General features: G+C 41.6%; 1 protein-coding gene across 1 annotated transcript in view; it reads left to right on the top strand.

The window, feature by feature from the left end:
* Positions 1 to 26,901, top strand: part of ttc7b (tetratricopeptide repeat domain 7B) — a 470,560-nt gene that overhangs the window by 11,113 nt on the left and 432,546 nt on the right. The window contains exons 2-3 of the mRNA XM_073039387.1: positions 259 to 413; positions 2,769 to 2,937. Of these exons, the coding sequence (XP_072895488.1) occupies positions 259 to 413; positions 2,769 to 2,937 (324 nt within the window). The remainder of the gene's footprint in view (positions 1 to 258; positions 414 to 2,768; positions 2,938 to 26,901) is intronic.

Here is a 26,901-nt window from a genome sequence, read left to right as displayed (position 1 = left end):
CCTTACTAATCCATATATCTTTGGAAGGTGGGAGGAATCTGGAGCATCTGGAGGAAATGCATACGGTTAGGGGAGAATACATACTCCTTAGAGACAGTAGCGGGAATCGAACCCATATCTTACAGCTGGCACAGTACTAGTGTTACACTAACTACTATGCTACCTTTACCATGCCATCTGCAGTGCCTCAAAAGGTATTCATCAGGATGCAGGTTTGTGTTGTTCTTTCTTTAAGACTCATTGCTGTCTCTTTCACAGATGACCTGGCAGAGCTGTTACTGGGAGAATCCAAGCTGGAGCAGTATGTGAAAGATAACCCAATCAAGCCAGAGGCTGGTCCTCCAGAAGGCAAGTCAAAGCTGATTGAAGTGAAGAAACATCTCATTGCAGCACTGGACAGAGGCAACTTGAAGGTAAGTACATCTTCAGTTCATGGACACTTTGCAAGCTTTCTACCTCTATCAGTACAACTTTCTGATTTCATTACTATCAGTTTGATCTCCCTCCTACACTCACAGTGGTGCTAAAAAGTTTGTGAACCCTGCAGAATTTTCTCTATTTCTGCATAAATATGACCTAAAATGTGATTGTGTCTTCACGTGTCCTAAAACTAGATAAAGAGAACCCAATTAAATAATTAACACAAAAAACATTATACATTAATTTTAAAATATGCACAATTTTTGAAAGTGTTGATTTTTCTTTTGCTGAGTGTTGGGTAATGAGCAGTTACACTGTACGAAGTACCACTTGTATAATGTTGTCTTATGGCAGTGGTCAGCTTGCTACAATACAGGGTGTTGTTCTGTGGTGCTGTACAATAGCAGTGCATACTGTGTGATATTGGGAGATGGTCGGGGAAGGGAATGAAATATACCCAGTTATGTTTCCAGAGAAAACCCTGGGGAAGTGGTTCAGAGGTAAGTGTTAAAGAACAGATTAAAGATTAACTTTACTTGTCATATGTACAGTCAGCCCTCCTTATCTGCGGGTTCCGCATGCGAGGATTCAACCAATCGCGGATCGGGAAAACCTGGAAGTTCTCTCCAGCACTCGTTTGAGCATGTACAGACTTTTTTTCTTGTCTTTATTCCCTAAACAATACAGTATAGCAACTATTTACATAGCACTTATATTGAATTAGGTATTATAAGTAATCTAGAGATGATTTAAAGTATACAGGAGGATGTGCATAGGTTACTGTGGATTGGAATCGAAAAAAAAACCCAGAAGTTCTCTCTCCAGCAGTTAGTCAAACATTTGTCTTAGTATATAGTATGTATTTTACCTTTCTATGCATATAAAACACTTAAACATATGTATTTCAATAGTTAAACCACTGCATTGCTTAGTAATAATTGTAGCTTTCATCAGGGCAGGGCCTTTCACATGCTCCATTATTCTCACTTTATCCTTTAAAATTGTTCGTATCATTGACCGACTGTAGCCTAATGCTTTTCCAATGATCGATGGTATTTCACCTCTTTCTGATCGCTTTATTATTCCACTTTATTTTCAATCGTGTTAATTTCCGCCAACGGAACAGAAACACTGTGGATTCAACAGCAGCCGCGGGCAGCGGATCCCGAGCTCCCCCGGGTCCTAAAGTCCACCCACACTGAGACAGATTAAATAAGGGACTTGAGCATCCGCGTTTTTTGGTATCTGCGGCAGTTCCCAGAACCAATCCCCCGTGGATAAGGAGGGCCAACTGTGCATTGAACTAAACAGTGAAATGTGTCGTTTGTGTTAACGACCAACATAGCCCAACCCCATGTGGTCATGGAGAGAATGTACAAGCTCCTTACAGACTGTGGTGGCAATTTAACCTTGTTGTGCTGCACTGTAATAGCATTACGCTACTGTGTCTAGATCCAGAGAAAACCCAGGGAAAGTGGTAAGAAGAAAGCTTTAAAGATCAAGACACAATTGCTGGAATGGCCAAATAATGAGAGAGGATCTATGAGAAGTTGGTGGTTAGCTAGCTGCCTGAACATTCTAGGAATTCCTCTTTAAATTGCCCGCTGTCCTGACTGTTGTTATTCCTGTAATGTTGCTAAGTCTAAATCTTATAACTTCCCATCCAACAGCACTGTGGAAATGCCTTTGCTACTTGCAGTCCAATGGTTCAAGGTAGTGGATCACCACTACCTTGTCATTTGTGGTTAAGGATATACAGTATATATAAAACTGTTCCAGCTCGTGTAAGAGTAATGCAGTATGAGTTAAGTTTGTGTAGCACTCAGGTCAGGTGCTACACTTAGTGCTGGAGGAACTCAATAGGGTCAGACAGCATCTGCGGAAGGAAATGGGACAGTTGATGTTTCAGGTCGAGACCCTTCATGTGGACTGATGAAGAAAGAAAGAGAATTTCTTCAGAGTAGGCATACCTTGGAGACATCAGAATCAGGTTTACTATTGACATATATCAAATTTGTTGTTTTGTGGCAGCAGGACATTGTAATGCATAAAAAGTTACAAGTTGTATGTTTTTTAAAATTAAATAAGTAGTGCAAACAGAGGGCAAAACGTGACGTAGTGTTCATTGTCCATTCAGAGATAGAGACTTCACAGTGGAACAGTAAAATGGGGACATGAAGGGTCTCAACCCGAAGCGTTGACTGTCCATTTCCTTCCATAGGTACTGCCTGACCTGCAGGGTTCCTCGAGTACTTTTTGCATTGCTCCAGATTCCAACATCTGAAGTCTCTTGTGTCTCAGGTCAGGAGCTGTTAACTCATCTTATTTGTACTCTATTCTGTTTTCAGCAAGAATTTATGCAGGAAGCCAACATGCTTTTGGCCAAGTGTTATTACGTTGAAGGTGACCACACAAGAGCTCTTGCCCTATATGACAAGATAATTCTGGACAAGATGCAGCTGGTAGCAGTGCCCGTTTACAGACTTAGAATCATTGCCGAATCCTATGCTACAAAAGGTGCGGACATTTTTCTTAAATTAATCTGAAACTCCTTTTTGTTGTTTTGATGTCAGTAGAAAATAAGAGCTATTGTTTGTCTCTTGTGATGGGTAGTTTTGACAGAATGTGATCAAGACAATAGATAGTTAATATAATCATTTCAAAGTTCCTTTAACTACTTAGCTTGACTTGTATATTGCTAAGCAATCCTCCACACTAAACAGAGGGGGAAGCGAACTGCAGCGAGGTTCCCAGGTTAAGGAAAGGATGCTGAACCCAGTCTGAATTAACTCGATGCACCCACTTGTTGTCCGAAAAGCAGCTGCTGCTTTCCTGAGATGCATTCTCTAATCGGTGTGACACCGGAGGAGTAGGCATGAAAGTTTCCTTTGTTATTTCAATTGCAACTTTGTGGAACAGTCAGCAAAAACATGTTCAGTATCATTGGTGGTATTGTGAATGTCTTGGAAGGAAATATAAAATTGTAAGTTAATATTACTGCGCAAACAGCTGAGTTTGGGTAAATACGCTCAAAGTAGTTAACTCTGCTAAAGTTTAGAACATGGTACTTTCTAGATGTTGATATGTAGAAAAAGGTTCATTGAATCATTTGTCTTATTGGGGTAGGAAATAGTAGTCATTTAACGTCTCTGTACAGACACGAAGGATGTGTTTTATTAGTTTAATACAGAACATAGAACTATATAGCACTGTACAGGGCCTTTGGCCCACATTGTTGTGCCAAATATTTAATTTATTTCAAGATCAGTCTAACCCTTCCCTCCCACATAGCCCTCCATTTGCCTATCCAAGAGTCTCTTAAATGCTTCTAACGTATCTGCCTCTACTGCCACCCCTGGTATCATGTTCCACGTACTCACCATTCTCTGTGTGTAAAAAAGTACCTCTGACATCCCTTTATACTTTCCATCTATCGCTTTAAAATTGTCTCATGTTAGCCAGTCGCTGTCTGTCCACTTGATCTGTGCTTATCATCTTCATACACCTCTATCAAGTCACCTCTCTCTTCCTCCATTCCGTCTGGGGCAGCTTCTTCATGCAAGTGGTGATGTGTACTTGGTAATGAGCTGCTGGAAATGGTGGCCAGGGCACATTTAAAAGCCATCTAGATAAAAACAGAGGTAAGATGCTTGCTGCAACACGGTTGGCATGGATGAGTTGGGCAGAAGGGCCTGTTTGAATGCTGCATGACTCCTTAGACTAAATGATCACCGCCTGCCCTATGTTATAGACTTACACAGTGAATGGTAGGGTACTGAGGAGTGTAGTACAACAAAGGGATATGGGAATACAGATCCATAATTCCTTGAAATGGCATCACAGGTAGATAGGGTCTTAAAGAGAGGCTTGGGCACTTTGGCCTTTATAAATCAGAGTATTGAGACAGGAGTTGGGATGTTGTGTTGAAGATGTATAAGATGTTGATGAGGCCAAATTTGCAGCATTGTGTGCAATTGAGTTCACTTACCTACAGGAAATATATCAATATCAATAAGCTAGAAAGACTATAAAGAAAATTTACAAAGATGCTGCTGGGACTTGAGTTCCTAAGTTATAGGCAAAGGTTGATAGGTTAGGGGTTGATTTCCTGGAGTGTAGGAGAATGAGGGGAGATTTGATAGAGGTATACAAAATTATGAGGGGTATAGGTAGGATAAATGCAAGCAGGTAAGACTAGAACTAGAGGTGATTGGTTAAGAGTGAAAGGTGAAACATTTGAGAGCTTTGAGTAAGTACATGGATGGGTGGGGTGTAGAGGGCCATGGTCTGGGTACAGCTAGATGGGACTAGGCAGAATAGCAGTTTGTCACGGACTAGATCTATGAAAAACATAAACCTGTTACGACACGGGTTAATTGGTCTAAGCACATCAGTATTTACACCTTTTTCAAGAAGTGTTCTGTTGGGGAAAAAAAACAAGCTGCTGAAGGAAGTCAGCGGATTTGGCAGCATCTATGGAAGGAAATGGGCACATCTTTATACAGGCAAGCAGAGCTGCACGTAGTGCGGTCTAAATAGTGTTTTACAAAACTGCAACATCATGTCCCAACTCTTACATTCTACACACAAGCCTATGAGAGTGAGCTTCTTTCTCTGATTGTCAGTCTTTGTTTATGTAAAGTTTCTCAGTTCTCCACTATTTCTTTATTTTTCTGTAAATGCCTGAAAGAAAATGAATCCTAAGGTAGTATATAGTAGCATATATGTATCGTACTTTGATACTAAATTTTACTTTGACTTTTATCACCCTATCGACCTGAGTTGTCACTTTCAGAGAACTATGGAATTAGACCCCAAGGTCCACTCTTTAAGAAGGGAGGAAGGTAAAAGAAAGGAAATTATAGGCCAGTTAACCTCACCTCAGTGGTTGGAAAAATGTTGGAGTCTATTATTAAGGATGAGGTTTCGGGGTACTTGGAGACAAATGATAAAATAAGTCAAAGTCAGCATGGTTTCTGTAAAGGGAAATCTTGCCTGACAAATCTGTTCGAGTTCTTTGAAGTAACAAGCAGGGTGGACAAAAGAGAGTCAGTGGATGTCATTTACTTGAATTTGCAGAAGGCATTTGATAAGGTGCCACACATGAGGCTGCTTAACAAGATAAAATCCCATGGCATTACAGAGGAGACACTGGCATGAATAGAGGAATAGAAACATAGGAAACATACAGCACAATACAGGCCCTTTGGCCCACAAAGCTGTACCAAACATGTCCCTACCTTAGGACTACCTAGGCATTACCCATAGCCCTCTATTTTTCTAAGCTCCATGTAGCCATCCAGGAGTCTTTAAAAGACCCTATCATTTCCACCTCCACTGGCAGCCCATTCCACAAACTCACCACTCTCTGTGTAAAAAAAAACTTACCCCTGACATCTCCTCTGTGCCTACTTCCAAGCAGCTTATAACTGTGTCCTCTTGTGCTAGCCATTTCAGCCCTGGCAAAAAGCCTCTGACTATCCACACGATGCATCTCATCATCTTATATACCTCTATCAGGTCACCTCTCATCCTCCGTTGCTCTAAGGAGAAAAGGCCAAGTTCACTCAACCTGTTGTCATAAAACATGCTCCCCAATCTAGGCAACATCCTTGTAAATCTCCTTTGCACCCTTTCTATGGTTTCCACATCCTTCCTGTAGTGAGAGACGGAGTACTCAGTAATACAGGGACCGGAGTAGAGCAGGAACAGGGACTGGAGCACATGGCAATACAAAACCACAGACTGACAGCTAGGGGGAAACACACAAAAAGACAGAGTTCAACTGGCAAGCGGGATGCAGTGAATGGGAATAAAGGGGGCCTTATCTGGTTGGCTGCCAGTGACTAGTAGTGTTCTTATTGGGACCGCTACTTTTCACATTGTTTGTCAGTGATTTAGATAATGGAATCGATTGCTTTGTGGCAAGGTTTGCAGATGATACAAAGATAGGTGGAGGGGTAGGTAGTGCTAAGGAAACAATGTGATTACAGAAGGACTTAAACATATTGGAAGAAATGGCAAAAAAGTAGCAGATAGAATACAGTGTTGGGAAATGTATGGTAATGCATTTTGGTAAAAAGAACAATAGTGCAGACTATTATCTAAATGGGGAGAAAATTCAAACATCAGAGGTGCAAAAGGACTTAGGAGTCCTCATGCAAGACTCCCGGAAGGTTAATTTACGGATTGAGTCTGTGGTAAAGAAGGCAAATGTAATGTCAGCATTCATTGCAAGGGGAAGAGAATACAAAAACAAGGAAATAATGCTGAGGCTTTATACAACAGTAGTCAGGCTGCACTTGGAGTATTGTCAACCATTTTTGGGCTCCATATCTCAGAAAGGATGTGATGTCTTTGGAAAGAGTCCAGGGAGGTTCATGAAGATGATTTTGGGAATGAAGGGGCTAACATGAGGGGCATTTGGCAGCTTTGGGTTTGTATACACTGGAATTTAAAAGAATGTTGTGGGGGTGGGGGGGGGGGGGAAGATCTCATTGAAACCTACCGAATGTTGAAAGGACGAGATAGTATGGATGTGGAGAGGATGTTTCCTATGGTGGGAGTGTCCAGAACTAGAGGCACAGCCTCAAAATTGAATGGCAACCCTTTAGAACAGAGTTGAGGCCCACCAAGAGAAATTGAAAGTAGATATCCCTGGGCATGGCAAACAGAGTCTTTCAAATATTTGGGCATCATTATGCCAGAAGATTTGGCAAAATTATCAGAATGCAATTATCCGCCTATATATAAAAAAAGTTAAGGAAGATATAACAAGGTGAAACCTAATTCCTTTTTTTAGTCTCAGTTCAAGGATTGAATCTATTAAAATGAATATACTGCCCAGAGTGTTATATCTCTTTCAGACCCTACCAATAGAGATTAACCAAAATCAATTCAATGAATAGAGCAAGAGGTTATCAAGATATATATGGCACAGTAAAAGGCCTAGAGTTCGTCTCAAAACTTTGCAGTTAGCCAAGGAAAAGGGGGGATGGGGGCCTACCTTCTCTTAGAAATTAATATTTTGCAGCACAGTTGAGAGCTGTGATATGCTGGTGCAACCCATCATATGGTGCTCAATGGAAAAACATTGAGGAGAGGATACTTTCCATCCCCATAGAGGCAATTTTGGCTGAGAACAACCTACAAAGTTACCTAAATACTATTGATAACCCATGGGTGAAATGGACTCTTAAAATATGGAAAACTATTATAAAAGAATATAAACTAGAGGGAGATATTGCAATTCTTAAATGGTGTGCATATGACTCGGATTTTACTTTGAATAAACTGGATGCTAGATTTAAGGACTGGACAACTAAAGGAATAACAGTTCTTTGCAACGTAATGAAAGAAGGGACACTGTTCAGTTTTGAAATGCTTAAAGAAATACTTATTAGAAAAACAAGACTTTTATCGGTATTTGCAGATGCAACAGTATGTTAATAGGAGGGTTAAAAATGTAACCAAGGCAAGTACATGCTTGATAGAGCTATTTAGAAAAGCATATAATTCAGATAACGGTAGTAGAATCATTTCAAGCGTGTATAAGGGTTTGTCAAATCTTAAAACACATTCGACTTCATACATTAAAACAAAATGGGAGATGGAAGGAGGGATAATTATATCTGAGGAAGATTGGACAATAATATGGAGGTATCAATGGAAGTGAACCAGTTCACAGAAATGGAGGGAGTTTGGATGGAAAAACTTGATAAGATATTTTATTGCACCCTCTCAGAAATCCCTTTATGATAGATAGTAGCCTCCCTTTTTGCTGGAGAAACTAGCAAAGTGGGGGTAGAAGGGTGGGTTGGCAAGTTTGCAGACGACACAAAGGTTGGTGGTGTTGTAGATAGTATAGAGGATTGTTGAAGTTTGCAGAGAGACATTGATAGGATGCAGAGGTGGGCTGAGAAGTGGCAGATGGAGTTCAACCCGGAGAAGTGTGAGGTGGTTCACTTTGGAAGGACAAACTCCAAGGCAGAGTACAAAGTAAATGGCAGGATACTTGGTAGTGTGGAGGAGCAGAGGGATCTGGGGGTACATGTCCACAGATTCCTGAAAGTTGTCTCACAGGTAGATAGTGTAGTTAAGAAAGCTTATGGGATGTTAGCTTTCATAAGTCGAGGGAAAGAGTTTAAGAGATGCAATGTGATGATGCAGCTTTTTAAAACTCTGGTTAGGCCACACTTAGAGTACTGTGTCCAGTTCTGGTTGCCTCACTATAGGAAGGATGTGGAAGCATTGGAAAGGGTACAGAGGAGATTTACCAGGATGCTGCCTGGTTTAGAGAGTATGGATTATGATCAGATATTAAGGGAGCTAGGACTTTACTCTCTGGAGATAAGGAGGATGAGAGGAGACATGATAGAGGTGTACAAGATATTAAGAGGAATAGACAGAGTGGACAGCCAGCGCCTCTTCCCCAGGACAGCACTGCTCAGTACAAGAGGACATGGCTTTAAGGTAAGGGGAGGGAAGTTCAAGGGGGATATTAGAGGAAGGTTTTTCACTCAGAGAGTGGTTGGTGCATGGAATGCACTGCCTGAGTCAGTGGTGGAGGCAGATACACTAGTGAAATTTAAGAGACTACTAGACAGGTATATGGAGGAATTTAAGGTGTGGGGGGGGTTACATAGGAGGCAGGGTTTGAGGGTCGGCACAACATTGTGGGCCAAAGGGCCTGTAATGTGCTGTACTATTTTATGTTCTATGTTCTAAATTGTGGAAATCAAAATGCAAACCATTACCATATTTTCTGGGATTGCCCTGTTATCAAAGGCTATTGGAGTGGAATACACAATGCCCTACAAGACATTTTTAAATGTGAAATACCCTTAGAAAGTAAGACCATATATTTTGGGCATATACCTCAAGAATGGTTGAAAAGAGATAAATATTTAATGAATATACTGCTGGTGGCTGGTAAAAAGACTCTTTTACCAGGAAATGGTTATCACAGGAGAGCCCAACCTTAAACTCATGGATGGAAATTACAATGAACATTTACAAAATGGAGAAGATGACAGCATCTGTTAATCATAAGTTGGAACAATTTGATTCATACTGGGAAAAATGGTTTAACTACATAACTCCTGATAGACCTGATTTTATTCTCACAAATCAACGTATATGTTGTCTAAAAAAAAGGATCACTCCCCACTTGTACATAGTTTTCTCCTTTTGCTTGTTCTTTCTTTCCTCTCTTTTCTATAAGTGTATACCTCAGATAAATATTATGTGAAGATTTGTGGCATATATGACTATATGATATATATATGTACAGTATCTGAAATACATCTTATGGAAATGTTTGTTTGATGATGAACTTCAATAAAAAATAAATTACAAAAAAAAGAGCAGAGTTGAAAAGGATCTTTTTTATCCAGAGAGTAGTAAATCTGTGGAATGCTCTGCCACAGACAGCTGTGGAGGCCAAGACCGTGGGTATATTTAAAGTGAAAATTGATAGTTTACTGATAGGTCAGGGCATCAAAGGTTATGGCAAGGAGGCAGGTGTATGGGGTTGAGTGGAGCCAGGATGGATTGGCAGAGCAGACTCAGTGGGCTGAATGGCCTAATTCTGCTTCTATGTCTTATAGTCTAAGGTCTCTGGTCATATATTATTAGTGCCCCACCATTTGCTTTGTATGTCCCACTCTTATTTGTCTTTCCAAAAGCTATCACTTTCAGTAGTGAGGATTAAATTCCATCTGCTACTGCTTCATCCAACATTTTATCTAATCTACTGTATGTCTTGCTGTATGTAGCCTTGAACAACCTTCCTAGCAACCCATCCTGATATATGGGACATTTATATTTGTGCAAAACCAAGCTGTCTCCTTGAAAGTACCTATAAAAAGGAATTTATTGCTGCTTTATTAGAAGATCATGAGCCACAGGAGCAGAATTAGGCCATTTGGCCCATCGAGTCTGCTCTGATATTCAATCATAGCCGATTTATTATCTTTCTCAACCCCTTTTTCTTGCCTTCTCCCCGTAATTGTTGATGCCCTTACTAATCAATAACTTATTAACCTCTGCTTTAAATATACCCAATGACTTGGCCTCCACAGTAATCTATGATAATGAATTCCACCGATTTACCACCCTCTGGATAAAGAAATTCCTCTTCATCTCAGTTCTAAAGGGACATCCTTGTATTATGAAGATGAGCTGTCTGCTCCTAGACTCCCACATTATAAGGTTCTTCATGTCCATTCTATCTTCTTTCTTTTGCCTGTTACACCACTGGTGTTTAGAGCAGTAAAGAAGGTCCACCGTCTCTGGCAGCATTCACAGCTTCCTTCATCATGTCAGTAGCCACCTTCCAGTCTACTGACAATCATGCAATCCCCAGGTGGAGAGTCAGGAATATCGTCACACACAGATGTAGAAGGATCCTTCATTGCTGTTTCTATAATAGTTTTGTTTTACTAGTCAGGGTTGTTAGCCCTGAGTTGAACCCTTGAACACTGGATCACTCTTAGTCTGGCCTCTACCCTTTGACCTGTATGGCATGGGTGACACTACCAAGAGCCAAAGCATAAAGCCCTGACTCCAGCCAACATAGCTCTCCAGGTCATTAAGGCACACAAGCCTCCAAACCATGACAAGGTTGTGGTCGTCTTGGAGGGCCCATTCAATCTAGGCCTTTCAATGTTCAAACAATACACACAAAATGCTGAAGGAACTTAGCATGCCAAGCAACATCTATGGAAAAGAGTAAACAGTTGACTTTTTGGGCTGAAATGTTCAATATTTATTAGGTTTCAATGAGATTCCCCCTCAATCTTCTAAACTCTAGCAACTACAAGCCCAGGGCCATCAAATGTTCCTCATATGTTAACACTTCCATTCTCAAGGTCATTCTCATGAACCTCTCTGGACCCTCTCCAATACCAACACATCCTTTCTTAGATAAAAGGTCCAAAACTGCTCACAATACTGTAAGTGCTGTCTGACCAATGCCTTATTAAGCTATAGCATTTGGCTTGGAAGATCGTGCCTCATCATCCTGGAGTACAGCCAGTTGTATGGTTTGAAGATGGTCTTTCTGAGTTCAAGGTCACCTATTAATCAGAGCATCTGTCATTTGACGGTAAAGCAGATGCTTTGCCTGTTCAAATTAAGTGTGCAGCCTTTACTTTCCCGTGAGACATATGCCCTTTTCATAGTCTTGATCCTAGGCACTACCAAGACACCTGCCTTTCCCCCCCCCCACCCCACCTCACTTTCTGCTTTCTGCAGGGACTACGTGACTCCCTTGTCCATTCATCACTCCCCACTGATCATCATCCTGGCACTTACCTTTGTAAGCAGAACAAGTGTTACACCTGCCCTTACACCTCATCCCTCACTACCATTCGGGGCCCCAAGCAGTCCTTCCAGGTGAGGTAACACTTCACCTGTGAGTCTGTTGGGGTCATTTACTGTATCCAGTGCTCCTGGTGTGGTGCTCTGTATATCGGTGAGACCCAATGTGGGTTGGGAGACAGCTTTGCCAAGCACCTATGCTCTGCCCACCAGAAAAGTTGGGATCTTCCAGTGACTATCCATTTGAATTCCACTTCTCATTCCCATTCCATCATGTCAGTCCATGGCCTCCTCTACTATCGTGATGAGGCCACACAGGTTGGAGGAGCAACACCTTGTATTCCGTCTGGGTAGCCTCCAACCTGATGGCATGAACATTGATTTCTTGAACTTACCGTACTGCCGCCCAACCCCCCCTTCACCATTCCCCATCCTCTTTTCCCTCGCTCACCTTATCTCCCTAACTGCCCACCGCCTCCCTCTGGTGCTCCTCCCCCTTTTCTTTCTTCCATGGCCTACTGTCCTCTCCTATCAGATTACCCCTTCTGGTGTATTTCTTTCACCAGTCAACTTCCCAGCTCTTTACTTCATCCCTTGCCCTCCCAGTTTCACCTATCACCTTGTGTTACTTCCTCCTATATTCCCACTTTATAACTCTGACTCTTCATCTTTTTCACTCCAGTCTTGATGAAGGGTCTTGGTCCAAAACGTCGACTATACTCTTTTCATTGATGCTGCCTGGTCTGCTGAGTTCCTCTAGCATTTTGTGCGTGTGAACTTACCTGCATTTGATCTTTCCTATCCCTGTTGAAGTTAACATTCAGATATTATGTTGAAGTTTATGAGGCCTAATTTTAAATTTTGCATGCAATTCTAGTGAACTTTCTACAGAACAGATATAATAAGATTGAAAGAATGCAGAGAAAATTTGCGAGAATGTTGTTGGGATATGAGGTCGAATAGGTTAGAACTTTATTCCCTGGAGTGTAGGAGAATGAGGGGCGATTTGATAGAGGTATACAAAATTTGAAAGGTGTAGACAGGGTAAATACCTGCAGGCTTTTCCCGCTGTGGTTGGGTGAGACTACTGCTAGAGGTTATAGTTTAGTGAAAGCTGAAATATATAAGGGGAAACCTGAGGGGGAACTTCACTCAGCAGATGACGCAAGTGTGGAATGAGCTGCCAGTGGAAATGGTGGATTGCAACATTTAAGAGAAGTTTGAATAAGTACATGGATGGGAGGGTATGGAGGGCTATCATCCAAGTGTGGGTCAATGAGTCTAAGCTAAATAATAGTTTAACATGGACTAGATGGGCCAAAGGGCCTTTTTTTTTTGCAACAGTTCTCTATGATTCTATGTACCTTTCCAAAAATTGTTACACTATCATAACTGTACAAACCTCTACCACTTTCTCTGGTACTTTGTTCCATATGTCTGTGTGGAAAAAAATGCTCCTCTCACTTTAGCCTATGCCCTCTAGTTTTAGGTTTCCCTTCCCTGAGGAAGTGATTTTAGTCATTCATCTTTTCTATGCTCCAGATGATTATATAAACCTCTATAAAGTTATTCCCACAGCCTCCTGTGCCAAAGGCCTTCTGAAAATTCAAGTATATAACATCCACCAATTCTCCTTTGTCTATCCTGCTTGTTATTTCCTCAAAGAATTCCAACAGATCTGGCAGGCAAGATTTTCCCTAAAGAAAACCATGCTGACTACAGCCTGTTTTATCATGTGTCTCCAAGCACCCCTAAGCCACATCTTTAACAATCGACTCCAACATCTTCTGAGCCACTGAGGTCAGGCTAACTGGCCTATAATTTCCTTTCTTCTACCTCCCTCCCTTCTTGAGTGGAGTGACATTTGCAATTTTCCAGTCCTCCGGAACCATGCCAGAATCTATTGATTCTTGAAAGATCATTACTAAAGCTTCCACAATCTCTTCAGTTACCTCTGTCCATCCTCAGGTGTAGTCATCTGATCCAGATGACCTCAAATCTTTCAGTTCCCCAAGCAGCTTCTCCCTAGTAATAGCAATCGCACTCACTTCTGTCGCCTGACACTCTCGAACTTCCAGCGTACTGCTGGTGTCTTCCACATTGAAAATTGATGCAAAATACTTATTCAGTTTGATCACCATTTCCTTGTCTCCTGTTACTACCTCAGCAGTATCATTTTCCAGCGGTCCAATATCTACTTCCACCTCTCTTTTACTCTTTATATATCTGGAAAAACATTTGGTATCCCCTTTGATATTGTTGGGTAGGTTGCCTTCATATTTAATCTTTTCCTCCCCTTATGGCTTTTTTAGTTGCCTTCTGTTTTTTTAAAAGTTTTGAAACCTCTAACTTCCCACTAATTTTTGCTCTATTATATGTCCTTTCTTTTGCGTAAGTGTTGGCTTTGACTTCTCTTGTCAGCTACAGTTGTGTCATCCTGCCTTTAGAATACTACTTCTTCTTAGGGATCCTGTCCCTTCTGAATTGCTCCCAGGAACTCCCAAACCTTGCTACACTGCCGTCATCCCTGCCAGTGTCCCTTTCCAGTCAACTTTGGACTATCAATTCTGGCTCATTACACAATATCCAATCCAGAATAGCTGATCTCCTTGTGGGCTCAACCACAAGCTGCTTTAAAAAGCCATCTTGTAGGCATTCTACAAATCCTCTCTCTTCAGATCCAACACCAACCTGATCTTCCTAATCTACCTACATATTGAAATCCCCCCATAACTATGATAACATTGCCACTTTCACATGCCTTTTCTATTTCCCTTTGTAATTTGTAGCCTGCATCCTGGCCACTGTTCAGAGATCTGTATATAACTTCCATCAGGGTCTTAATACCCTTGCAGTTTCTTAACTCTACCCACAAAGCTTCTACGTCTCCGGATCCTATGTCACTACTTTCTAACTCAGATCAGTGAGGATTGTGTTGGGGACAGCCCGCAAGTGTTTCCATGCTTCACATAGAATGCCCACAATTTACTAATCCTAACTGCATGTCTGTAGAATATGAGAGGAAACTGGACCACCCTACTGCACTGCCCTTCAGTTTGTGAGAAAGAGGCCTGGGTAGATAATGTTCCATTTTAAGTTATCAAATGAGACAGTTTTAGGCTTTGATGTCTGTGTCAGCGTTCAAAAGACCCATCTATGCAACTTCTGCAAGGTTAAAGAAAGGTTAAAGATGAGTTTATTGTCATATGCACAAGTATTTGTATGCATAATGAGAAACTTACTTGCATCAGCATCACAGAAAGGGCCATGACATTGGTAAATGTGAGATCAACCACTTTGGAAGGAATAATAGAAGAGCAAATTATTTAAATGGTGAAACATTGCAGCATGCTGTTGTGCAGAGGGACTTGGGAGTGCTTGTTCATGAATCGCAAAAAGTTGACTTGCAGGTACAACAGGTTATTAAAAAGGATAATGAAATGTTGGCCTTCATTGCTAGAGGGATTGAATTCAAGAGCAGGGAGCTCATGCTGCAACTATACAGGGTACTGGTGAGGCCGCACCTGGAGTACTGTGTGCAGTTCTGGTCTCCATACTTGAGGAAGCATATACTGGCTTTGGAGGCAGTGCACAGGAGGTTCACCAAGTTGATTCCAGGGATGAAGGGGTTAACCTATGAGGACTATACTCTCTGGAATTCAGAAGAATGAGAGGGGATCTTATAGAAACATAAAACATTTTGAAAGGGATAGATAAGATAGAAGTAGGAAAGTTGTTTCCATTGGTAGGTGAGACTAGAACTAGGGGACATTGCCTCAAGATTCAGGGGAGAAGATTTAGGACGGAGATGTGGAAAAACTGTTTTTCCCAGAGATTGGTGAATCTGTGGAGTTCTCTGCCCAGGGAAGCAGTTGAGTCTTCTTGACTAAATATATTTAAGATACAGTTAGATAGATTTTTGCATTGGAGGGGAATTAAGGGTTATGGGGAAAAGGCAGGTAGATGGAGCTGAGTTTACGGACAGATCAGCTATGCTCTTACTGAATGGCGGCACAGGCTTGATGGGCTGGATGACCTACTCCTGCTCCTATTTCTTATGTTCTATGTTCTTATCACAGGCAAGTATTCATAAGATAAATAATACACAATTTTTGCAAGAAAGAACACATAACTGGAACAAAAAAGCCGCAAAGTCCATTGTAGTTCAAAGTGGTCAAAGCGAGCATAGTGTTACTGTACTCAAGTAGTGTTTCGTGTTGTGCTGTTTGGTTAAGAAACCAAATGGTTGAAAGGAAGTAGTTGTTCTTGAACCAGACAACACGAAACTTAAGGCCTCTGTATCTCTTGCTTGATGGTAGTTGTGAGAAGATGGCATGGCCCAGATGGTAGGGATCTTTGAGGATAAGATGTTGCCTTTTTGAGGCAGTGCCTCCTGTAGGTACTTCTGATGGCGGGGAGCCATATACCTGTGAGGTTAGAAGAGCATCAAGTAACGTTTTTTCCTCCGAAGAACTGTCCAGGGAGCAAATTGATGCAGTCATGACTAAACTTGCCTAAGGGAAGAAGAAACGAGTGAGATTCCAGACTGATTAATCAAGGTGACAATGATTTTGAAGTGCCTTTGTCTACTAATAGAAATTTGTAACAGTGATATGAATAAGTCCTCCTTCAAAATCTCTTACCTCTCCGTGTCTGCTTATAAGTTGTTACTCAGAATGGTATATTACATGATGGGTTGGATAGTAGTTGTAGGCACAGTCTGTCCTCATATCTCCCATGCATTTGGCCCCCTTCAAAAATAAAGTCAAGTTTATTGTCAGATGCACAGTTGTAATGAAAAGCTTATTTGCCAGGACATCATATAACATCGTTTAAGTTGCATTCACAAATTAAACATAAATTATATGTAAATATTACAGGAAAGAACAGAATTAGAACAAAAAGAATCATTTTAGTGCAAAGTGATCAATACTTGGAGTCCCAGTATTGCCCCTTAGACCTGCAGTCTAATTGTTCACATGTTAATTGCCATTGGACCATTTTCACTGTGGGTGTTACAGTCACAGAGTAGTTAGTATAACTTTACTACAGCACCAGCGATCACAGAGGTTCAATTTCCACTGCTGTCTGTAAAGAGTTTTACTTTCTCCCCATGACTTCCAGATGCTCCAGTTTCCTCCCACATTCCAAGGACATACAAGTTAGGGTTAGTAAGTGTGGGCTTGCTGTGCTGGTGGCAAAACTTGTAGGCTGACCAGTACTATCCTTGCTGATTTGATTTGATGTAAACAACACATTTCATTGTATGTTTCAATGTTCATGTGACAAATAAAGCTAATCTTTAAAAATCTTTAGCTTGGCTCACTCTTGTTCTTGCCCAATGCAATACCCACCAATCTCAGTAGTGGAGTCCCTAAGTTTTTTTCTATAGCCTGGAGGCACTTGGTCAGTTATAGCAGATTATGCAGACTGGGTATATTTAAAATGGAGATTGTTAGGTTCTTGGTTAGTAAGGGCGTCAAAGGTTATGGGAGGAAGGCAGGAGAATGGAGTTGCTGTGGGTAATAAATCAGCTGTGATGGAATGGGGAATAGACTTGATGGGCCAAATGGCCAAATTCTGCTCCTATGTTGCATGGCCTTATGGTTATAGCACTGACTAATGAAAATCAAAATAAAATTGCAAACCTGAAATAAAGACAAGATGCTACAAAACACACAACAGGCCAAACACCATCTGTGGAAAGAGAAACAATTAATATTTTGGATCGGAGGCAAGTTGTGTTGAAAGTTCCCAGTCCTGAAACATTAACAGTTCCTCTTTCTAAAACCATCAGGCTCCTGAACCAGCATAGATAACTTCACTCATCTCAACACTCACCCAACCCCACACCTGTGGACTTAATTTCAAGGACTCTACAACTCATGTTCTCAGTATTATTTAGTTACTTTTTAAAATTAATATCTGCATGATTTGATTTTGTTTGTTAATCTTTGTTTATATTGTATTTTCTTGTAAAAAATGAATCTTAGTATAGTTAATGGTGACATATGAACTTTGATGATAAATTTCCTTTGACATTAACCTCTATAGAAGCTGCCTGCCCTGCTGAGTGGTTCCACAATTTTTGATCTTTTAATGTTAGTTGTAGACCAGAAACTTTATCATGTAGAAGCCCAATAAATCATGGTGTATCTTTGTCCTTAGTTAAAATCTTTATTGATTTATTTTCTCCTGAAGAAATAAAGCATTCCAGCCACTGCTGCAGTTTAGATCAGCAAACACAGAGGGTGCCAAAGGCTTCGGTCTCTATACTTAAATTTACAAGGTTCTTTTAATGTAGAAAACATTGAGTCATAGAGCACTATAGCACAGAACCAGACACTTTGGCTCATTTAGTTCGCACCAAACTGTTAGTCTGCTGAGTCTCATCGAACCTGCCTCTGGACCATAGCCTTCCATACTTCTCCCATCCATGTACTTATCCAAACTTCTCTTAAATAATGTAATTGAAGCCTCATCTACCATTTCTACTGGCAGCTTGTTCCCACTCGCACCACCCTCTGAGTGAAGTTCCTCCTTAGGTTCCTCTTAAATATTTCACATTTCACCCTTAACCTATGACCCAGCTGAGTTTTACCAACCTCAGTGGAAAAAGCCTGCATGCATTTACCCTATCTATGCCATTCATAATTTTGTATACCTCTTATCAAATATCCCTCTTTCTTCTACGCTCCAAGGAATAACGTCCTAACCTATTCAACTTTTCCCTATAACTCAGGTCTTCAGGTCCTGCCAACATCCTCATAAATTTTCTCTGAGCTCTTTCTTGTAGGAGGATGACCAGAACTGCACAGATTACTCCAAATTTTGCCTCACCAACATCTTGTGCAACTTCAACTCCTGCACTCAATACTTTGATTTATGAAGGTCAATGTGCCAAAAGCTCTTTTATGACCTCATCTACAGTAGCTCTGGCACAGCTTCAAAGGAGTTATGGATCTGTATTCCCTGATCCCTCTGTTCTACTGCACCCTGCAGTGCCCTATCACTGACCACCTAAGTCCTTTCCTGGTGTGACTTCCCAGAGTGCAACACCTCACACTTGTCTGACATAGTTAAGGAAAACAATAGGAGCAGTGAATGCCTGAATTATTTTTTAAAACATAGTTTATTCTGTAGGTTTCAGCCATTCGCTATGTACAAACATCCCACTGTGTGCTATCCACTGTAATGGCCTGAACCATCATTGAATCATACAGCACAGAAACAGACCCTTTGGCCCAACACGCCATGGCAATTAAGATGTCCCTTCCAAGCTATCCTCATTCTTCTAACCTTTTAAGCCTTCCCTATCCATGTACCATCCAACTGTACTTTAAAAGTTGTTAATGTAACTGTTTCAACCACTTTTTCCATCTACTGACAATCTTATTTGTAAAAAAAAGTTACCTCACAAGCTCTTGTTAAATCTTTCCCTTCTAACTTTAAACCTGTTCTATCTTCTCCCCCCCCCCCACCCACTTTTCCCCTCACCTGGTCTCACCTATAACCTGCCAGCTTGTACTCCTGCTTCACCCCCCAAATTTGAATTCTAGCTTCTTCCTTTTTCCTCTCTAGTCCTGATGAAGGGTCTCAGCCCAACAAGTTGAAAGGTTACTCTTACCCCCACCCCCCCCACAGGTGCTGCCTGACTTGTTGAGCCAGTATTTTGTCTGTGTAGCTCAAGGTTTCCAGCATTTGCAGAATCTCTTATGATTACATTTTTTTTTTGATTTTTTTTCTTTTCTGAAGGAGGCTTATTCAGTGATTACAGCATCACATCAAGTAGTAGTTTTATATTCCACGGTAACATCGATATGTTGGGACCAGGTTAGATCCTCAGAGATCTTGACACCCAGAAACTTGAAGCTGCTCACTCTTTCCACTTCTGATCCCTCTATGAGGATTGATATGTGTTCCTTAATCTTACCCTTCCTGAAATCTACAATCAGCTCTTTCATCTTACTGACATTGAGTGCCAGGTTGTTGCTGTGGCACCATTCCACTCATTAGCATATCTCACTCCTGTACGCCCTGTCATCACCACCTGAGATTCTACCAACAATAGTTGATTTGTCAGCAAATTTGTAGATGGTATTTGAGCTATGCCTAGTCCCACAGGCATATGTATACAGAGAGTAGAGCAGTGGGCTAAGCACACACCCCTGAGGTGCGCCAGCGTTAATCGTCAGCGAGGAGGATATGTTATCACCAATCAGCTCAGACTATGGTCTTCTGGTTAGGAAGTCGAGGATCCAATTACAGAGGGAGGTACAGAGGCCCAGGTTCTGCAACTTTTCAATCAGGATTGTGGGAATGATGGTATTAAATGCTGAGCTTATAGTCAATGAACAGCAATCCTGACATAGGTGTTTGTGTTGTCCAGGTGATCTAAAGCCGTGTGGAGAGCCATTGAGATTGTGTCTGCCATTGACCTATTGTGGCAATAGGCAAATTGCAATGGGTCCAGGTCCTTGCTGAGACTGGAGTTCAGTGTAGTCATAACCAACTCTCAAAGCATTTCATCACTGTCGATGTGAATGCTACCGGTCAATAGTCATTAAGGCAGCCCACATTATTCTTATTAGGCACTGGTATAATTGTTGCCTTTTTGAAGCAAGTGGGAACTTCTGCCTGTAGCAGTGAGAGGTTGAAAATGTCCTTGAATACTCCCGCTAGTTGGTTGGCACAGGTTTTCAGAGCCTTACCAGGTTCTCCATCAGGCCTTGCGAGGGTTCACTCTCTTTAAAGACAGTCTAACATCAGCCTCTGAAACAGAGATCACAGGGTCATCAGGTGCAGCAGGGATCTTCACAGCTGTAGTTGTGTTTTCCCTTTCAAAGTGAGCATAGATGAATTCATCTGGTTGTGAAGCATTGCTGCCATTTGTGCAATTGGGTTTCACTTTATCAGAATTAATGTCTTGCAGACCCTGCCAGAGTTGCCATGCATCTAATATCACCTCCAAACTTGTTTGAAGTTGTCTCTTTGCCCTTGAAATAGCCCTCCACAAATCATACCTGGTTTTCTGGTACAGGCTTGGGTTGCCAGACTTGAATGCCACAGATCTAGCCTTCAGCAGACACCCTACCTCCTGGCTCATCCACGGCTCCTGGTTCATTACTTTGTTTAAGTGTATGTTCAAAGTCAAAAGTCAAAATAAATTTATTATCAAAGTACTTGTGTGTCACCATATACTACCTTGAGATTCATTTTAATTTGATGAGACATAGGACCAGAATTAGGCCCATTGGCCCGTCAAGTCCATTGTATCATGATAAATTTATTAACCCTCTCAACTCCATTCTTCTGCCTTCTCCCTGTAACCTTTGACACCCTTACTAATCTGGAACCTATCAACTTTCACTTTAAATATACCCAATGACTTGGCCTCTGTAGGCATCAGTGGTAATGAATACCACAGATTCACCACCCTTTGGCTAAAGAAATTCCTCTGTGTTCTAAAGGAATATGCTTCTATTCTGAGGCTGTGCTCTCTGATCCTAGACTCCCCCACAGTAGGAAACATCTTCACGTCCACTCTAAGCCTTTCAATATTCACTAGTTTTCAGTGAGATCTCCCTCATTCTTCTAAACTCCAATGAGTGCAGGCCCAGAGCCATCCAATGTACCTCATATGTTATCCCTTTTATTTCCAGGATCCTTCTCATGAACCTCTTCCAGATCCTCTCCAGTCAGCACATCCTTTCTTAGATAAGTGACCCAAAACTGCTCAAAATACTCTATGTACAGTCAGGCAAATACCTTATATAGCCTCAGAATTACTTCCTTGCTTTTATATTCTAGTCCTCGCAAAATGAATGCTAACATTACATTTGCATCTATCTTAGTAGCTATAGGCTTATAACAGGATTAAGTTTGCATTACATAGTACATTCTGGAAAGCCTCGGGTACTCTGCTGTTCTGGAGTTAGTGTTGTTTCAGTGTTTCTGTCAGTGAAGGATTATGCAACAACCATGGACCCATCTGAGCATGTTCAATGTGACGGTGGATGTCTGAAAAATGTAGTTGTTCATTTTGCAGCATTCACATCACCTAACTTCATATATTTATCAAGTTGCAGCTCACATGGAATGCTGTACGTGATCTTATAAAAGCTGCTGGGTTTGTGTGGGAGGAGCTTGGAGGTGTTTTATTTCTATCGTCAGAAACAGTTCATTGAGATTGTGTTGTGGCTCCAGTTCAGTGGTCTGGCCAGATGAGGGCAGCTGAGTACATATGACTGAAGCCCTTTAGCTCTGTACTGTAGGGATTTACCTTCAGACAGGTTCATAGGTTAATGCACAGGCACACACACAGGGCAGAGACACGTGGGCACTCAGACACACACAGACGAATGACAGACGGACAGACACACAAGCATTTAAATTACTCTGCAGAGTCCATCAATATTCTGTTGTTTTTAATCAGCATAGGGATCTTCAGCTACATAGCAGAGCTAATCTGCACATTACTGAAGGTATGATGGAATATGCACCTTGAGGCTGTATGTTCAAATGCCACTGTGCCAAGCATTCATTTTAATTCCTGAGCTACTTGAAAGTTCATTGAATAGAGTCATGGAGTTGTGCAGCACAGAAATAGGCCCTTTGGCCCACTACATTCATGCTGACCTTTTTGTCATCTACACTAATTCTATTTGCCTGCATTAGGTCCATACCTTTCTATACCTAGCTTATTCATGTATCTCTTTAAACATAATGATTGTCTTGGATTGGTCTCTTGACCTCACCATTGACCTCATCATAGCCCTTGCACCTTGCTGTCTGCCGGTACTGCACTTCCTCTGTACTGTAACACTTTATTCTGCATTTCTATTGTTTCTCTTGTATTGACAGTGTACTGATGTGATGAAATGACCTGTGTTGTTGGCATGCAAAATATTGTATCTCAGTACAAATGAAAATAATAAAGCATTTTCCCAGCTTACCTCATCTGGCAAAGAATTCCAGGTATCAACTACTTTAATCCCTTCAAATTCTTGTTAAAGCTTCTTTTCTTCACCTTCAGTCTGTGATTCATGAAGGGTCTTGGCCCAAACCGTTGACTGTTTGTCATTATCGTTAAAGGTACCTGACCTGCTGAGTTCCTCCAGCAATTTATAGATTTCCAACATTTGCAGAATCTCCTGTGTTTACCTTCAGTCTATGCCCTCTCATTTTGATGTGCCTACCATTGACAACTTCCAAAGGAGGGAACTTCAGGTCCTTCTTTCATTAATCCTGCTGTGCATATGAGTACAGTGTTTACTTTGTTTAGTATCTTTTGACTTGGGTTAATAGCTGTCTTTTCTATGTACCGGTATTTTGCAGTAGCCAAGGACAGAATGGTAACATACTTTACAGCGCCAGCAATTTGTGTTCAATTCCTGCTGTTCCCTGTCAAGAGTTGTACATTTTTCCTGTGACTGTGGGTTTCCTCTGGGTGCTCCAGTTTCCTCCCATAGTCCAAAAATGTGCGGTTAGGGTCAGTAAGCTGTGGGCATGCTATGTTGATGCCAGAAGAACAGTGACACTGCCCTCAACACATCTTTGGACTGTGTTGGTCATTGACGCAAACAGTGCATTTTGCTGTATGTTTCGATATCTATATGACAAATAAAGCTAATCATTATCTTTTATTAAATTCATTCTTGTCTTCTCATAAGATGGTAGTGACCTTGCATACAGCAGCCTCTCCATTGCCAACTAAAGGTGTTTTTGTCTTTTTTAAACATTTTTATTATGATCATAAGGCAATGCTGAACATTAAGAACTTCAAGTACTGCAAGTCTACCCTATCAATGAGTTGCTCGTTGGTGGAGGAGCTGGTTTTGGTGTGGACTGTGTTGTTCTCTGGTACAGAAATGTGTCGGAGATGATGCGTGAAGGCGGTGTGCAGCTTAACTGAAAGGTGATTGTTTCGGAAATTTTTCTTGCGATAGCCAGATGCCGTTGGGCACTGGTAGTGTAAAATACTGCAAATCGGATTTACTGGTTTATTGGCAAGATCGATGATGGACGGAGGAGCTATGTGGCCTCACGTCTCGGGCTTGCTCGTTGCAGCAGTCCAGGAGGGGAGACACCGGAGGCGGTGTGGCACGGCATCAGTGCCAGATTGGGTTGGCCCATCTCATTGGTGGTACCTTACAGTGCATGCTTAGTGGAAGACAAGCTGGATTGTGTGCATGCGTACGTTCATCTGTGGACTGTTGAGAACTGCTTGTTCTTACCGATGCACCTCCCATACACCATCAACTTACAGGACATTTCACTTAGGAATTCCGGCTATATATTTATTCTTGTGTAACTGTATACAAATATTAGAAAAGAAGTAAGAAAGAATAAGAAATTAAAAAAAGTTACTTCCAACAGTCTAACAGGAGGAGGTCATTACTTCCCCAGCTATAGGTTGACTCATTATAGAGCCTGATGGCCGAGGGTGAGCATGACCTAATTTAGCACTCTTTGGAGCAGCGCAGTTGTCTTAGTCTATTACTAAAAGTGCTCCTCTGTTCAGTCAAGGTGGCATGCAGAGGGTGAGAAACATTGTCCAGAATTGCCAGGATTTTCCTTAGGGTCCTTTGTTCTACCACAGCCTCCAATGTGTCCAGTTTGACTCCTATAACAGAGCCAGCCTTTCTATTTGTGTTGTGTGCTGTGTATGGCTGTTAGTACTGTGCTTTGCACCTTGGCCCCGGAGTAATGCTGTCTTGTTTCGCTTTGTTCATGTACGATTGAACGGTAATTAAACTTGAACATGAACTTGTCTGAGTTGAATAATAATGTTAAGCTTCATGATGGGCAGGAGTAGTAAATGTATCTGGCTGGCAAGAACTGCTTGTGATTTCTGAAGCGAGCCTGACAATGTGACGTAATGGGGTTCCGAGAAAGCATTTTTTTTCCCTTATGACATCATAATGAAGGAAAGAAGTACTGCAAGAATAATGTAATGTTTATCCTTTTTCATGTAATATTGGGATCATAATTTGGTAAGCATTCTTTTATACCATTTATAGCAATCTCATTGTTCCCTCAGGTGAAGTTGAGGTTTGTGAACATGAGTTCAGTGGGGCAGGAGCAGGCAGAGGCATTGGGCCTACCTGGACAGTTTGTGGATCATGGATAAGAGGTAGAAATGAGCAGTGCAGGGTAAGGGAACTATGAGGTTCGTGGCAGTGGATGGGAGATCTCCAGAGCTGGTGATGGTGTGGGAGACAATGACCTGATGATCCTGAGTGGGGTCCTTTTCAGGGGGTAAGTAAGAGGAGGTATCTGAGACTAGCCACCAGGCCTTAGCAAGGTAGAGTTCTGTCCATCAGGCTACAATAGCACCCTCCTTGTCTGCAGGCTCAGTGGTGAAGGTGGGACTGGTGCGGAGGGAGTGGAGGGCAGTGCATTCAGAGGGGGTATGGTTTGAAGAGGAGGAAGGACTGCTGAAGGCTGAAGTCCAGTTGGTTGCTGTATTGTCAGCATTTGGAGATGAAAAGGTCCAGAGAAGGCAGAAAAACAGAGTGGGATGCCCAAGAAAGGGACAGTTGGAGATGAGAGAAGGGGTCATGGGTGCAAGTTGGGGAATCCTTGCCAAAGATATGAGGTCAGTAATGGTTAGTATACTCCCACCAGGGATTAGTATTGACCAAAAGCCTAACAGTACCAGCTGCATATGTTCTGTATTACCCAAGCAAACCTGAGGCTTTGGTGAGGGGCACAGTAGCGTAACGATGAGCATTATCACTTTAACGGTGATCAATGATCGGGATTCAATTCCCGCCATTGCCTGGAAGGAATTTGTACATTGTCACCATGACCACCTGTGTTTCCTCTAGGTGCTCCAGTTTCCTCCCACATTTTAAAGCTGTCCAGGTTAGGTTAGTGAGTTGTGGGCATGCTGTGTTGGTGCTGGAAGCGTGGCAACACTTACAGTGCAATCCTTGCTGATTTGATTTGACATAAATCGTGCATTTCACTATATGCTTTGATGTACATGTGAGAAATAATCTAATCTTTGAGGGACTTATCTCTGACACTCCAAAGCCCTTCCACTTTGAAGAAGACACAATCTGGGAATGAAACACTTAACAAGACTTAAGAAATGCCATTTTGGAAAAAGTAGCCTCCTTGAGTTGGACCTGCATTTCTTTACTAAACATTCCAACCACTTCTGTGTTGTGGCTTTTACTATGTCTTATTTACAAAACACATCGCACCAGCTTTCAAGGATTTTGACAGAATTTCCTAATCCCCCTTTTAAGTGCAAGCGTGAAAGCCAAGGAGAGCAAGTGTATAGAAGTTCCTGCAGCTACAGGTCTCATTATCCCTGCCTGACAGGAACTCCTGGCCAATAGAAAGCAGTGTCTCAGGAAGGTGGCTCACTCCCCACTTTGCAGAGTCAGAATCAGGTTTTTTTATCATTGATTTATTGAATTAAAATGACTTTATTTTTTACATCCTTCAAATACATGAGGAATAAAAATCTTTATGTTATGTCTCCATCTAAATGTGCAGTGTGCAATCATAGTAATTTATAATAAATAGAACAGTCAATGTAATATAGAGTACACTCAAATCAGCAAGAGTTTATCAGTCTGATGGCCTGGTGGAAGAAGCTGTCCCAGCGCCTGTTGGTTCTGGCTTTTATACTGCAGTACCGTTTCCCGGATGGTAGCAGCTGGAATAGATTGTAGTTGGGGTGAGTCAGGTCCCCAATGATCCTGCAGTCCCTTTTTACACACCTGTCCTTATAAATGTCCTGAATCACGGGAAGTTCACAACTGCAGATGCGCTGGGCTGTCCTTACCATACCAAACCTCCTCAACTGTCTGAAATGAAAGAGGCACTGTTGTGCCTTTTCACCATACAGCTGGTGTGCACAGACCACGTGAGGTCCTCAGTGATGTGGATGCCGAGGATCTTGAAGCTGTTTACCCTCTCAACCCCAGATATATTGATGTCAATAAGGGTTACCCCATCTCCGTTCCTCCTGTAATCCACAATCAGCTCCTTTGTTTTTGCAACATTGAGAGAGAGGTTGTTTTCTTGACACCACTGTGTCAGAGAGATGACATCTTTCCTATAGGTCATCTCATTATTGTTTGAGATAAGGCAAATCAATGTAGTGTTATCAGCAAATTTAATTAGCAGAGTAGAGCTGTG

The sequence above is a fragment of the Hemitrygon akajei genome, chromosome 3, assembly GCF_048418815.1.
Source record: "Hemitrygon akajei chromosome 3, sHemAka1.3, whole genome shotgun sequence".
In the NCBI taxonomy this organism is placed as follows: Eukaryota; Metazoa; Chordata; class Chondrichthyes; order Myliobatiformes; family Dasyatidae; genus Hemitrygon; species Hemitrygon akajei.
Note: the sequence above shows the minus strand (reverse complement) of the source record. Positions and strands in the feature narration are given on the sequence as shown.